Below are 14,844 nucleotides of genomic sequence, written 5' to 3'. Positions count from 1 at the left end.
AAATTATATGATAAATTGAAATATAAAAATAAACTAGAAATATATATATATATATATATATATATATATTTTTAATTTCAGTTATCCTAAAATTTGTGTATATAGATGATGTTGGTTACTACATCATCATCATCATCATCATCATTATTTTAAATTAAATTAAATCTCGAAAATAATAGAATCAAATTAAATAGTCTTCATCCAACATTTTGTTTTTGTTGGATTTTGGCACCATCCAATAAGTGTCTTTGACGTTACGGTGCCATGCTTTATACGTTCCCAAACTTCACGACTTCACGTAGTCTTTAAAAAAAAAGAATCAAAATATAATAATAATAATAATAATAATAATAATAATAATAATAATAATAATAATAATAACAACAACAATTAAAAAAATTTATTATCATTGTCTTAATTATATAGACCTTGTTTCTTTTGTTTGTCCAACATATAAAGATTTATACTATATTTAACAATATTTTTCTATTATTTTATCAGTATATCCATATTAACTCTGTTTTGTACAATTTTATTTTAAAAATGAATTAAATAGAGTTACTTAAACATATGAAGCTCCTGTCTAATTTGTTTTTTGAATGGGTTTTCTTAATCTAATTGAAAAAAAAATGACATATAATCAGGACGGAATCCGTAAGTATTTTTTGCTTTCATTTTCACAAAAAACTATTATATATATATATATATATTTCTTGATTTATCGATATGTACTTGATCTTAATTTAAGTTTTCTAATAGTATAATTTTCTAAACAAATATATATATTTGAAAATAAAATAGAAGTACAATATTGAAATGTATTTGATCTTACTTTAATGTCATGTGATAAATATATCGTGTCCCCATATCACATAAATCAAGTTGTGTATTTCAAAATTTAAGGAAAAAAACTACATAGTATTTTCGGACATAAAAAAATAAGAAACATATTAAAATGATATGAAATTAAATTTTTTTTATTAATTTTATATGTGATAATATTTTAGGAAGTATATTATATATAATAAATTTCGAGAAATTGAAAAAATGAGAAAATATTAACTTGTAAATAGATACGCAAAGACCGTTTTTTTCGTTTATCTCAAATATTTTTGATTTTTAAATTACACACATACTTCTTATTTTATTTTTATTTAAAATATAATCACACGTGTATTCATTTAAAAATGGATGCAAAATGTGAAAATTCGACATATATTTGATACAATCCTAAGAAAAAAAACAAGAAATTGTATAGGATAGGAAGGGGAGAGTATAATATTGTTTGGGAAATGTGAAGAGTGAAGAATGCTTGAGATAATTAATTTGTGCTGGATTTCGCCCATTGCCACTGTTGACAGATCACGCCCACACACACACGCGCAAACACTCTCTGCTTGTTTTGAATGGGCCCAGTTTTCCACTGAAGGTGTTAATGGTGTGAAATCGGGGAAGAGCGTAAATTTTACTGTGGAGATTTGATTGAGGAATTTTGGTGTCTTAGTCTTAGTTCAGTGCTTTTCTTTTTCTCCCACCATTTGTCCTGCTGTCTCGCATTTTGGGCTTTTAGGGTTTCCTTTTGTAGGATAACACAGTTTGTGGTGTTTCCCATTTTCTTTTCTTCATTGGTACTATGGCAATTCATTTTGTGAGGTTACGCCATGTGGGTTTTTGATTTTGCACATGGGTTTTGTTAGCTTTAATCTATACTTGCAGTTGATATTTGTTTTCTTGGGGTTACTGAATCGCTGCTTGGTGTAACTGAAGTAAGAATCTTTGTTTGCATCTACCGTTGTTTGATTAGATAGATTCTGTTTGTAGATTGACAATGAAAGATACGATTTTGGTCGGCATTCTTGTTGTAGGTTGTATCGGTTGCAGGATTTGAATTTGAAGTGACCAGTTTAGATAGTCAATCGAGCTATTAAGAAACAAATGTTATTAAGTTGGATGATTTTTCAATTCCTGATGGGTTGAGTTTCCACAAATGGATAGGGTGATCCAGCCTCCCCTGGTAAACATATTGTAAATTTCTGCAGTTACCAAATCTGATTGTTTTTTTCATAATGTTCGTCTTTTTGAAGTTTTTGTTGATTGTAATGTTTTTGAGTTTTGAATCTAGAGGTTGCGTGTTTGCTTGGAGTATTCGCATGCCAAATTCGTCATCTTCTGCGAATGTTGTCCTTTAACATTTACAGATAGAGATCAGCATGCTTACCTATGGGAATTTCATTGACACCATAATAATGATTGGCTCTGGGATTTGTGCGTCCTTTGCTTGAGGCTAGATTAGTTACTTGTACGGGAATGGAATTATGGAAATCATCCTCTTAATTGTTCACTTTTCCTTCTTTGTTAAAAAAAAAATTATTCATGTAAATATAAATGTGCATATGTAATAATCCACATCCATTATATAAGTTTTAGAAAGGTTTTTGGATGTGAATATTGTAGTACGCAAGGCTCTCCAAGGATGTGACATTGTGACTGGAAATTGTGATTTTCCAGAGGACCGAGGACCTTCTTGTTAAAATTTATATTAGTTTTTTAGCTCTTGTGGATACTAACTTATTCATAGAATTGACTATTTAAAACTGTATAATATTATTTCTTAAGAAGAGCAATAGAGAGTTTGAGCTTGTAAAGGTTTTATTATGCAACTTCTCTAGCTCTAACAACTATGAACATCGGTGCTGGGACAACAGTTGACGGAATAACAGTATGAGCATCTTGTAAGAGTGCCAGATTTTAACTTTCTCACATTTGGGACATGACTTCCTCAGTCCCTAGTCCAGCCATATCCAAAAGCAAAAGCAATCAAATCTCATTTGTTGCCAACCTTCTACACTTTTGACCTTTCTATTTACCCTATTTTGTTTGCTTTTATCGCTGATTTAAATTTAATTGGTAAAATGCTTAAAACTATAATTCTATCCTTATGGTGGGAGGGGAGGATGCGGTCCCTACATTTTTACCATTTACCTTTTCCTAGGTGAGGAATTGTGATGCATAAGCCAGAGGTGTGCGCTTATGGATTTTTTAAAAACTTTTGCTTACAGTTTGAATTACATCAATTGTTTTTTTTTTTAAAAAAAAATCATCCCACATCTGAAGAGTAACATAAGTATGGGAGAGCAAACAATATGGAGTTGTGGAAAGAAAAGAATGGGCTGATTTTTATGAATCATATGAGAGAAAACTCAACCATGCCCCTGGTTGCGATCTGGACAATGGTGGGCAGAGGTTTTGAAAAACTCTGTTTAGTTCTTATTAATCGGGTGACAACCTTTATTAGTCCAGGCCAATAGTTAGAGAATGATTTATTGATGCATTCAATGTCCTGGCGACCTAAACCACCTTGGATTATTTTTGGTGGCGTTTAACCAATAAACAATAATTTTTGTTGCAGGTAGATACAACAGCTTGCCTCTGTAGAGTAGACGCAGGTCTCAAAACAGTTGTCGGGGCTAAAAAGTATGTGCCAGGAACAAAGCTCTGTCTCCGGCCTGACATTAAACATTCTATTCACCCCTCCAGACAGAAGCCACCACGTGACCGAAATAGGAGTCAATCCCCTCTACTACCTGGTCTTCCAGATGATCTTGCTATTGCTTGCTTAATCCGTGTCCCGAGAATTGAGCATTGCAAACTTCGTCTAGTTTGCAAAAGATGGTATCGCCTTCTGGCTGGAAATTTCTTTTACTCGCTTCGGAAAAATCTTGGAATTTCAGAGGAGTGGATTTACGTGTTGAAAAGAGATAAAGATGGGAAAATATCATGGCTCGCCTTTGACCCAACATATCAGCTATGGCAGCCACTCCCTCCTGTGCCCAAAGAGTATTCTGAAGCGCTTGATTTTGGATGTGCTGTACTTAGCGGTTGTCACCTTTATTTGTTTGGCGGGAAAGATCCAGTGAAAGGTTGCATGAGGAGAGTCGTCTTTTTCAGTGCTAGGACTAATAAATGGCATCGTGCCCCCGACATGCTTCGGAGGCGACATTTCTTTGGCAGTTGTGTCATAAACAATCGGTTGTATGTAGCTGGTGGGGAGAATGAGGGGGTTCACCGGTCTCTAAGATCTGCTGAGGTTTATGATCCCAACAAGAATAGATGGTCTTTCATTTCTGATATGAGCACAGCAATGGTGCCTTTTATAGGAGTTGTTTATGAAGGGAAATGGTTCTTGAAAGGTCTTGGTTCTCACCGGCAAGTTCTTAGTGAGGTTTACGAACCTGAAACTGATAGTTGGTACCCAGTCTATGATGGAATGGTCTCAGGTTGGAGGAATCCTAGCACCACAATTGATGGGCATCTCTATGCTTTAGATTGCAAAGATGGCTGCAGACTTAGATTGTATGATAAAACAACGGGTTCGTGGGCCAAGCATGTTGATAGTAAAATGCATTTGGGCAGCTCAAAGGCCTTAGAGGCTGCTGCTCTCCTTCCTCTTAATGGGAAATTGTGCATTATCCGAAATAACATGAGTATTACTCTGGTTGATGTTTTAAAATCTGATCATGGTCAGGCAGCTACTGCTGAGCATTTATGGGAGACTATTTCTGGGAAAGGACATTTGAAAACTTTGGTCACCAATTTTTTGTCCAATCTTGCTGGTAGAAATCGACTAAAAAATCGCATAGTTCATTGTCAAGTTCTTCAAGCTTGAGAGGTATGTATAGCGTGTTCCTACGTCTTTTGTATTCACGTACCAAGGAGACGAGCTAAAGGTAATGGGGATGGCGCTTGAAGTGTAAGATTTCTTTTTGGTAGATAGGTTAAACTGTTATGCTCGGTTATCGTTTGATATCACACAATACTTTCTTTTACATGTCTTAAGATTAAGAGCGCGGGCATCTGTTGTAAAATTCTTAAAATTATCTAATATTATATGAATAATTTTGCTCAATCAGTATTCCTGAATGCCAATTGCGAGCAGGAGTGCAAGAGTGTGGGTGATGAAAAGTTAATTGCTCAGACATAAGTTTTTCTCAATTCACTAGCAATCTTGTTTCCGGTGGTTTCTTTAATTGAGGGGAGAAAAATAGTCTGCTATCTTTCTCATTTTGAAGAATTTTGTTGATATTCGAAATTTGGTGAAACTGTTGAAAAAGTCAAATATTTCACTAATGCGTTCCGAGATTAATTTGTAGAATTACACTTTTGTAGTGTTGTCGATTTTTTTTCTGTCGATTTCCAATATAAGGAAACTGGAATAATAGAAAATGGATCGTACACAAGTGGAAAAAGACCTTGGACCAAACAAAGCTATTGCTACTGGAGGAACCAAACAATCTCTACAACAATCTTTTGAAGCAAAATTGCAGATAATAAACATTTTCTATTACTGTAAAGGAAGTCGTGTGTTAAATATAGTCTTACGAAATGGAACATTATTGGTTGTACAACACAAGGCAACAAACATAGGATTATAACAGAAAGCACAACAACAAAGCATCAAAAGCCTCATACTGAATTCTATGAATCAATCCGTGATCCAGCGAACTTGGAATGTGCCAACGAGAAACTCTTTTCCCTCTGTTTCTTGTACTCATTGTATCGTAGGAAGAAATAGCTCAGATAATCAAAATCAATGGGAGACATTTTGGCCTGCCACAACAGAGGCAAATCTCAACACAACACCACGACTTTTTTACAAGCAACAGTAGGAACAGAGCTAAAAGTACCTGGATGAGAGCCCATAAAGCCCAATATAGATGCGAAGCTAGCATGAAGGTATTTGTCTCTACGTAAAGAGCTTTTAGTTCTTCATCAGAAACCTGCAGGTAGGTTGTAGCCAATGTTAACTAAAGGTCACATAATAAACTAGTCTTTGGATTTGGGTCACCTTAGTTACGTTTATTATTGTAGAAACCCATACCACCACAGGTTACTGCCATTTTATGTCATTTGACTTATTTTCCCCTCAACAAGCAGAGCTACACGTGTTTAGGCGCATCTATTCTATAGACTAAAATGGCTCTTTTTGCTTCATAGCTAATACGATTTGTTAAATTCAAAGAAATAATTGGTATTGGTTCTATGTTTAGAGGGAGGAAAGGCGGCACGTACTTCATGAGGGCTATTTGGTTTTAAGTAGTGTCTGAAGAAGTGGTACTGTTCGTCTTTCGTTGGGTACCTGCAAATGAAACAGGTCTCAGAAGTCAGAACATCTACAGATATATCCTGTGATTCTGCAAAAGACGAATGCAAATTAAGAACAAAGTTGGGAAAGGAAGATGACGCACAAGCCATAGTCACAATCATAGCCAGCATATTCGTTGAAGTGATTTCCGATGTCAAAACCTCTGTAACTGTATGATCCATACTCAAAGTCGATGAAGTAAAGCTTATCTGAAAAAATTTACCAAAACACATGGGAGCTCGTAAGAATGGCCGTAATGAAAAGGAGGAAGAAAATTATGGACATTTTACATCGAAATAGATTACCACATTTTGAAAATTTCTTCCAAAATGAACAGAGGAAAAAGGGGAGCCAATTCAAATCTTGAAAATTCATATGCTCAAAGAGCTTCAATAAGTCGGATACATCAGCCGTCCGCAATTTGATGACCAGAATTGTGTGATACTTCTCTATCATTCCTTTCATAATTCATATAAACTTGTCCTCAAGTTGTGTTAAAGAATAGTATTTCCATCTCAAATTTCATGAAAACGTTAATTTATTATATTTACAGTTCACACTTCTCATCATATCTCGACCAAATGGTATTTAAGGCAACATAAGTTACCCCTGCATATTCACCTCAAGGATGTCATTCATCTTGGATTTAAATTATGTTGATACCATGTCATAACAGAATAAAAACCTACTAAAACCCCGTGCGATATCGTGCTGATAACATTTGCACAAACTAAAACTGAACCCACATTTCAACAGTGACGTTTGCTAAATTATTAAAACAAGAATTAGAAGCCCAGAATGAGTTGGTGACATAAAATAGCACACATTACTTACTACTCTGTGTGTGAAACAGAGAGAGAGAGAGAGCTACTGATTGTAAAGATATGGATGATGCTCACCTTCCTCATCATTAAGCATCAAATTCCCAGAAAGCAGATCATTGTGTGAAAACACAATGGGAGCATTAAAGCGATCTGTCATTTCCTGTTTCAAAATAAGAAAACTATTATTCACTAATAATAATCTCACTTCTCACGCTAGACAGCAGAAACGAAGAAAAATGCCTATAGTCTCCATTAGCCAATATCTCGCTACATCGGCCAACTATTGATTTCAAAAATCCTCAGGCATTGCTATATATTATATATTGTTGTTTTCTAGAAGGTCGATGAACTAGGATTTAATTAGTAGGACGAAACCGATGAACAATATAAAGCCTGTTTAGTCAAAACTTTTGCATCCATAATGTTCAGTGGGCAAAGAATGAATCCCAGCTTTCTAACGTAAACCTCTATTGATTTTGACCAAAATGTAAGAATTCATATTTCATGGATGGTAGATTCTCTGAATAGTCATTCCAATCAAAAGTAATCATGACACAGGATAATAACAGCATGCACGAACATATAAAAAAAAAAATTTTATGCGAAGTTGATCAATAACTATCTGTGAAGTTAGAACAAGACAATATTCAAATGAGCATAGACAACCATAAAGATATTACTTCAAGATAACAAGCAGAAATTTCCATTCTTCTATGGAACGATCAGAGGCAATGGCAAGATATACAACAACCCAGAGACATATGTAACATATAACCTTTAGTTCAATGATTTCTTTATGAATTTCTCCAAACGAAATCGTCTCATACTTTTTCTGCTTCTCATGATCAAACTTGAGGCTGGACGCTGCATTTAAATTCACAGTTATCAGACATAAAATACATAGATAACTGCCACTGACAGCCATCAATCTTACCAGATTTTCCAAATTCATCGCATAAAATATTGAAAATTAAGCACATCCAAATCATTTAGCGCTAGAGTACCTCTTTCAAAGAACTTGAAGATGTCATTCCACAGTTGAGGTTCTTTAGAACCAGGTATTTCGACCTCATGGAACCTCCGGAGCTGTTTAGCAATTTTTGAGACGAGCTTTGGCTTTCTCATGTCTGTCAAGAAAAACCAACAAGACGGGGAAAATTTTCAAATTTAAATAAAAAATATTGTTTCAATACGAAGTGTTCAATGGTAGTCCTCGCAGGCATGGCTGTAGCTTTTGCAAATGGAAGGTGGCTAGAAACAAAGCTGAAAAGAATGTTACCCGAAGGTGTTAGTGTACGAGCATTGATAAATGACTGCACCATGCCATTTCCAAAAACACCAAGCAACTTGGCACCAAATCCAGCGGCTGAGAGGAATGGGATAGCCTAAACATAAAATATAAAATCAAACTCAAACAAAATGCAGTTAATAACATGAGATTTAAAATCTTTATAACATGTACAGTTGGTGTTTGGAAAATTGTAGACAATATAGCATACATCAACAGTTTGTAAATTCCAACAGAGTGCTCGATGACAGCAATTTGACTTGTGCGACAAATTTAGGATAACTTAAGTTCACCAGTTTTTAGAAACAAGTAATCGACTATATTGCACACAATATTAGTCATGATAAAGCAAGGTCTGAAAGGATGTTTTTAGAAACATCTAGCTCATATCAATGGAGTGAGAGATGAAATGACAGATGCTAAGCAGTCAAGGGAGATGCTTTAGCTGGAACTACTCATAAATGGCATGTACATTTTTCGGGTCTAAATCCCCATGCACTCAAAACTACAATAGGTCCAAATAATCCGCAATCAAGCCGAGTCGGACTTGCTAGGGGGGGAAAGCAAAATGTTCAGAAACATCACCAATTTACCTGCAATTCCCTTTCCCGATTGATCACATATTCGGTATTTGGTCCATACAATCGAACAGTTGTATGCACAATATTTCCACCTTTTTCTTTCACGGATACCTTGAGTACTGTTGCATTCAAAATATAAATAATTTGTTAATGACAGTTAGTAAACCATCAAATGTAAAAATCAGAACATACTACTCTCCCGTGGAATTTAAATTTCAGAGCATTATTTTTATTCAATTTCTTTTGAGAGAAACAGGAACGAGACGCACACAAATTTGTGATGCCACCAGATACCGTTTCAATAGTGAAATCCGACGCATCCAAACTTGACCATTGTTTGAATAGATCCTTGAACAGTTCCCTGGAAAAAAAATTGTTAATCTAGGAAGTGTAAAGGGAAATTTTGAGAGAGGTATAACAAAATTTCAAAATCATTTGAATTCAATTCGAGGTGAATTATCATCGTTTTTTATGAGTAATTATTTTAAAATGCTTTGTTCCGTGATATATTAATTGAAGGACAAAATTGAATAAATAAAAGGTTGACCTGAAAATTGCAACAGAAAATAAAGTAGACAATATGCTTCAATTCACATCGAGTGTTATGCATGTATTTTGAAACATAGAGGACCCAAAGTTTGTGAACATGGATACAAAAAAAAATCCACCCAGCAAGGTATCATCAGGAAATTTGCAAGTGCTGTCTACATTTTTATAAATTGGGAGTACACTTTATCTCATTTTGACACATCAGAAGGCCTCATAAGCACCTCATATGTATCTAACAATCTGAAAATCAAACTAGAATAAAGTTGCAATTGGTGGAAAATATCAAAAAATACGCAGGGCGTAGTGTATTTGAGGATGCATACAAACACAGTGCTTGCACTTGGATGAGGATAAAAATCTCCAAAAGATAAGCAATACATTTTCAAATTTCTAGAACTGAACAGATGGGGAAAAAACCAAAGGTTTTGAGCTATAACCCAATAAAAACACTCCTGCAGTTTGGAAATGCTGGTAATGAACATATTACCAATCATTCATTGTTAATACATGGAACATACTCGACAACCCTAAACAGTCACTCAGGTTAACCTATCTTGGCATTGAAAAGTTCGGACTCCTTATGATCTCTGGTGATAAATTTTCATCCAGAGGCTACTGGTAAAGGCTCGTGACAGTATCACTGAGCTGTTGCTGGCATAAATTTGGGGCATGGTGATCAATTATCAGTTACATTGAAAGGACAGTTTCCATTCGACCACTCTGATTAAATTTAAAAGTGGAATAGCATGAGAAATCCAAAATCCCGACCTTAACGGAGCAACATATAAAGTCTGATTCTTTGAAGAAACCGGATCGAGTTTAGGAAAAGAGGAACTTCATATTTTGAATACTACCACGTTGGCACAAGAACCCGTCTTTATCTTGGAGCAAATAAACGAACATTGAGGGAAGTAATACCTAATAAGTTAGGAGCTTATACATGCATGTCAGACACATTAAGCTGCTGGTCTTTTCAACAGCACTAGCTAAGAAATAGTTCGCTATTGGGGAGAGTTTTAGACCCTATAGAGGAGTACTATACCTCTGTAGGGTGTAAGGCCATGATTGGCCCAATTTCATGTGGGCCCTACGACTCGCCAACATCTTCCTCCTAACACTATCTGCCTCAATCTAGATGGCTCTCTGAACCACTTTAGAGGATTGAGAATCCGAAACCAATATTGCTCAACCCCGTGACAACCCTTTGCCTATAAAGGCTATGTGACAACCAGGCCAAAAACTTGAATGTCCTCGATAATATTTTGTCCAAAACATCAGAAATTAGCTTCATCCTTACATGCCAATTTTGCCCTTGCACAGTTACCATATCAATGTTTTCGCTCCCAGAAGATCCAAAATCAAGCAGAAAACGAAAACACACGGTTGATTCAAAATGCCAAAACGAATAACAACGGCATAGCTAAGAACAAATAAAAAAGATTACACGATACGAGGCTTCATTTCAGGGAGGGAGAGCGAGTGGTCAACGGCGAGAGAAGACGACGGAAACTCCGAGCTGTGACTCTCCGGCACTTCCACCGCATCCCAGATATTCCCCGGCGACCCCATCTCCACCGCCCAATCAATGTTTTCGCACGAAAAACGAGGAATTTATAGCTGAAAAACAAAATTTTCGGAATGCTCGGAAGTTGGGAGGTTGATTCGGCGTAGTATTTAATTAGATTTGCGAATTCGTTGTGTCTCTCTCAATTTTGTGGCGGTTTACTGTCTGCTCCCGTCCTGTGTTGTAATTGTTCCACCTATCACCCAAAGACTTATTGAGAGCCAATCAAAATATCTGCCACGTATCGTTGTTGAAATTTTAATACTCAAATTCTACGTTCCAATATTTGTGTGTATGTATAATTTTGGGGCGTAATTTTTTTGTGGATGATTATTAAAATTTATTTTTTACAAAATTAAATTTTAGTTACTTACGAAAATTCTCCACACATTAGTGTGTGTTGTATGAAAACTCATGTATATATATATAGTTGTGCATTGTGTAAACTTCGAATATAATTTTTGTTTATTGCCTACACATGATGTGATTTTATGAAGGAAAATAAATATGAAATCATATTATATACATTTTTAAGCGTTGATGTAATATTATAGTTATGGGAAAATAGGTTTTATGGTATTTTACTATTTTTAATACAATGATCTGTGTTGATTTGCTAGGATTTTATTTTATTTTATTTTATACATTTCTTGTTATTATCTTTTTCTTGTATATATGGTTGTTTATCGGAGCTCTTATGTTGTTATTCTATACTTATCTTGATTGATAGTCTTGCATATTCTTTGTATGTATATATATTTCATCATGAGATCAATAAATTATTTCAACGCTCTCTCGAAATCCTACAAAAATATAATTACATTTCTAAATTACTATTTGTATTTTTGTAAGTTTTAATCGATGTTATGATCCAGAGCACCGAGTATCTCACACTTCATATATAATTAACGGATTGAGTAAATGGATGTGTGTAATGCTATATAATATATTTACATTTTATTTTAATTAATAAAATTAGAGTCTACATACATTTTGAATATTCGATTGAAACTTAAAAGTATAGTTACAAAAATAAATTTAATTTGGTGTAACTAAGGGAGACCAAATCTATTTTTTATAAGAGGTTTAAAGGAATTGAGTATTTTTAAAAAAAGTAAATAAATTGTCAGATTATGACACCGACCTATTTCCCTAAATAAAAACATTGAATTTTCTAAGCTAAACTCATGTAGTATATGACTAATTTTTCTCATGTTCGAAAATGATATTTGAATATTCTAAGTTCTAACTTGTTTTTATCGTATTAGTCATTTAGTTGCTTGCTCTACGCGGTTTGTCGTCCAATTTGAATATTCTTCTTTTGTTTTTTTGTGATTTGGTGCAAGTACTGTCCTAAACAATAAGATATTTCAAAAGATAATCAAAATTTTCCACAAACTCGTCAAATGATAATTTTTTCTAATTTTCAAATATATATATACACACACTATAGCAAGAGTGCCAATTAACAAAAAAAAAGAATCGAGTGTAAGCAATATGTGAGAAAAAAAGAAGGGCAACCTGGAAATCACTCTCCAATCCAAACATAAGTTTCATCTAATTCTCTAACTTTTTTTGTTCCAAAAATGTTTTTTTTTTAATTTTAATCATTATTTTCTCTTGAATCATCAAATGTGAAATCTGATTCTAAATCTGATTAACTTGATTCATCAAGGTAATAAATATTTTCATCATCTAATGAGAATTCAATTGTTTCTACTGGATAGAATCTAATAATATATAATTCTTCAAAAAGTTTAACTTCATTTTTCCTTTTATTCTGTTTTTGGTATTCATTTGTATAATGTATTTCTTCATTGCACAACCAACATGTGCAATTCTTTTATTTACCTTTTGGGCAAGGTGGTTTTTTGTTATCAAACTTTTTATAGAATTTTCTTCTATAAGGTTTTCTGAAAAAAAAAATTTTGAATTTATTTTCCTTATAAGGAATGAATTTTCTTTTAAATGATTTATAAGGTTTATCAATTTTGGTTTGTTTGTGTCATTTTAGATGTTTGTGTGACATGTTTGTTTTACAATCATACTCTTTTACTCTGAATTACATTTTATCACAGCAAGGCTTATTGTTTTGTTTGTCAGATTTAGAGATCTTTTTCTTTAGTGTTACTTCATGACATTTCTTTGTTATCATATATTTAATAAATCTAATAGCTCCTCCTAAAGTTTTGGCATAGGGGCTAGTTAGAATTCATCTTTACTGTTATTGGTATATTAGGTATCTTATTAAAGATACTGTTGAATCCGACATTTTGGTGTTAACAAACAACAACTCATTGTATAGGAATGTGCTGCCAATCTTTTGTATTTCAGGAATCTACTACAACTCCTACCGCAACCGTCTAAACCCTTCAAGTTATCTACCGGAAGCTTGTCAACCGCCTTTGTCTCTCGATCGGTTGCAGTCACAAGCCTATCGACTGGTTATTCAAACCAGCAGAGGATAAATCTATCTACCGGTAGAATGCCAACTGCTTATCAAGATATCTCAAGACAAATACTTGAGACAAGACGTTCATTGCAAGATCTTTTATCAAAAGCAGAACCGACGTATCAGAAGATCTGTGGACTCTTGCATCGAGACAACAGGTTGCACTAAAATGGCAAAAATGCAGAATGGCTACAGATAAAGCATTCGACCGTTTATACCAGTTTTGGACCCTGGAAGTTGTCTGCATTTAAAGAAGTGTACGATCTTCATGCAGAACCATCAATGCATTTATGAAGCATTAAATGTGCATTCAATGCAACATCAGAATGTTCAAAATAAAGACGTTGATGATTGACCTATATAAAGGGAAGATTGCTCAAGAAGTGACAAGAAGACAAGCAACACGAAAAATCTCAATCAACTCAATCACTTGAATACTATCAGAAGTCCTCATCTGATATACTGAGGCAATACTTGAGCACACTTACAAGATCATTCACTTGCTGCTCAAATAAACCCTCGCCTACAGTTTACATATCTGATCTTCAAGGATCATCCTAGGGTTTCCAAGCCTCTCGACCGCTCTGCAGTTTGAGAAGCTCAACCGGACTGTATTCATTATTGAAGAGACTTGAAGCTACTCTGAAAGCTTCCACCAGTCTGATAAGAACTGAGAATCTTATCTGTGTAAATCTAGGAGTTTCGGATTAGGCATTGGATAAGTCCTAAGTCTGAAGTGGGTGTATTGCAAGACGTTGTAATAACCAAAGTCTTCTAGTGAATTCCTTCCTAAGTGGAAGAAGGGGAGACGTAGAAGGATTAAGCCTTCGAACTTCCATAAATCGTGCCTTAGTCTTTACTGCATATTTATCTTATATATTGCTCATACATCGTGTTATAACTTGCCTTTGCATCACTAAAACCTCTGAACTATTTCCGCACTATTTAAGTTGTTCAAACCGTTTTAGAAGTTGAGAAAACAGATTAAGTGAACTAAACTTCACTTGATCATTTTGAAAAGAAAGAAAATAAGTTTCAGAGTGTATTCACCCCCCCTCTACCCTCTGAACCGATCCCAACAAGTGGTATCAGAGCGGGTTCCTTTCTCAACTGCTGATCTAAAGTTTTAAAATCATGACTTCTTTCAACAAAATTCCTATGTTTTCTAAAGAAGATTATGATGACTGGAAAATTCGCATGCAGGCACATCTTGCAGCACAGGATGATGACATGCTATATGTCATAACAGATGGTCCTATCAAAATCATGAAGGTCAACCCAGCTCTAACCGTTGGTGCAGGACAAATGATTGAGAAACCAAGAGCTGAGTGGACTACTGAGGACAAAAAGAAGGTCAATCTTGACAATGTGGCCCGGGACATCCTATACAAAACACTGGACAAGAACATGTTCAGCAAAATCAAGTCATGCTCCACAGCAAAGG

The 14,844-nt window shown here is 34.7% G+C and overlaps 2 protein-coding genes across 2 annotated transcripts; one reads left to right on the top strand and one right to left on the bottom strand.

Moving 5' to 3' along the window:
- The first annotated feature begins 1,249 nt into the window (after positions 1 to 1,249).
- LOC140887248 (F-box/kelch-repeat protein At1g55270-like) lies at positions 1,250 to 4,912 on the top strand. The gene is made up of 3 exons (XM_073294367.1): positions 1,250 to 1,766; positions 1,866 to 2,014; positions 3,410 to 4,912. The coding sequence occupies exons 2-3, from the start codon at positions 1,988 to 1,990 to the stop codon at positions 4,664 to 4,666; spliced, it is 1,284 nt and encodes a 427-aa protein (XP_073150468.1). The 5' UTR covers positions 1,250 to 1,766; positions 1,866 to 1,987; the 3' UTR covers positions 4,667 to 4,912.
- Positions 4,913 to 5,318: 406 nt separating this feature from the next.
- On the bottom strand, positions 5,319 to 11,158 carry LOC140887268 (probable ethanolamine kinase). Its single transcript, XM_073294407.1, has 11 exons — positions 10,829 to 11,158; positions 9,105 to 9,196; positions 8,848 to 8,954; positions 8,246 to 8,351; positions 7,971 to 8,093; positions 7,742 to 7,830; positions 7,042 to 7,126; positions 6,246 to 6,351; positions 6,070 to 6,136; positions 5,685 to 5,777; positions 5,319 to 5,607 (listed from the first exon to the last, which is right to left on the bottom strand). The coding sequence occupies exons 1-11, from the start codon at positions 10,951 to 10,953 to the stop codon at positions 5,476 to 5,478; spliced, it is 1,125 nt and encodes a 374-aa protein (XP_073150508.1). The 5' UTR covers positions 10,954 to 11,158; the 3' UTR covers positions 5,319 to 5,475.
- Between the last annotated feature and the right edge of the window lie 3,686 nt (positions 11,159 to 14,844).

This window comes from Henckelia pumila, chromosome 3 (assembly GCF_033568475.1).
Source record: "Henckelia pumila isolate YLH828 chromosome 3, ASM3356847v2, whole genome shotgun sequence".
In the NCBI taxonomy this organism is placed as follows: Eukaryota; Viridiplantae; Streptophyta; class Magnoliopsida; order Lamiales; family Gesneriaceae; genus Henckelia; species Henckelia pumila.
The sequence above is the reverse complement of the archived record's forward strand: the minus strand, read 5'-3'. Positions and strand labels throughout refer to the sequence as shown.

What these genes read in the sequence shown, in the direction of transcription:
- LOC140887248 (XM_073294367.1), top strand. Translation starts at nt 1,988, where the DNA reads ATGGATAGGGTGATCCAGCCTCCCCTG. An exon ending in GGGTGATCCAGCCTCCCCTG is followed by an intron (nt 2,015 to 3,409) that starts GTAAACATATTG and finishes TTTTTGTTGCAG; the next exon opens with GTAGATACAACAGCTTGCCT.
- LOC140887268 (XM_073294407.1), bottom strand. Translation starts at nt 10,953, where the DNA reads ATGGGGTCGCCGGGGAATATCTGGGATGCGGTGGAAGTGCCGGAGAGT. An exon ending in TCGTACACTAACACCTTCGG is followed by an intron (nt 8,094 to 8,245) that starts GTAACATTCTTT and finishes TTTTCTTGACAG; the next exon opens with ACATGAGAAAGCCAAAGCTC. An exon ending in AACCAAATAGCCCTCATGAA is followed by an intron (nt 5,778 to 6,069) that starts GTACGTGCCGCC and finishes ACCTACCTGCAG; the next exon opens with GTTTCTGATGAAGAACTAAA.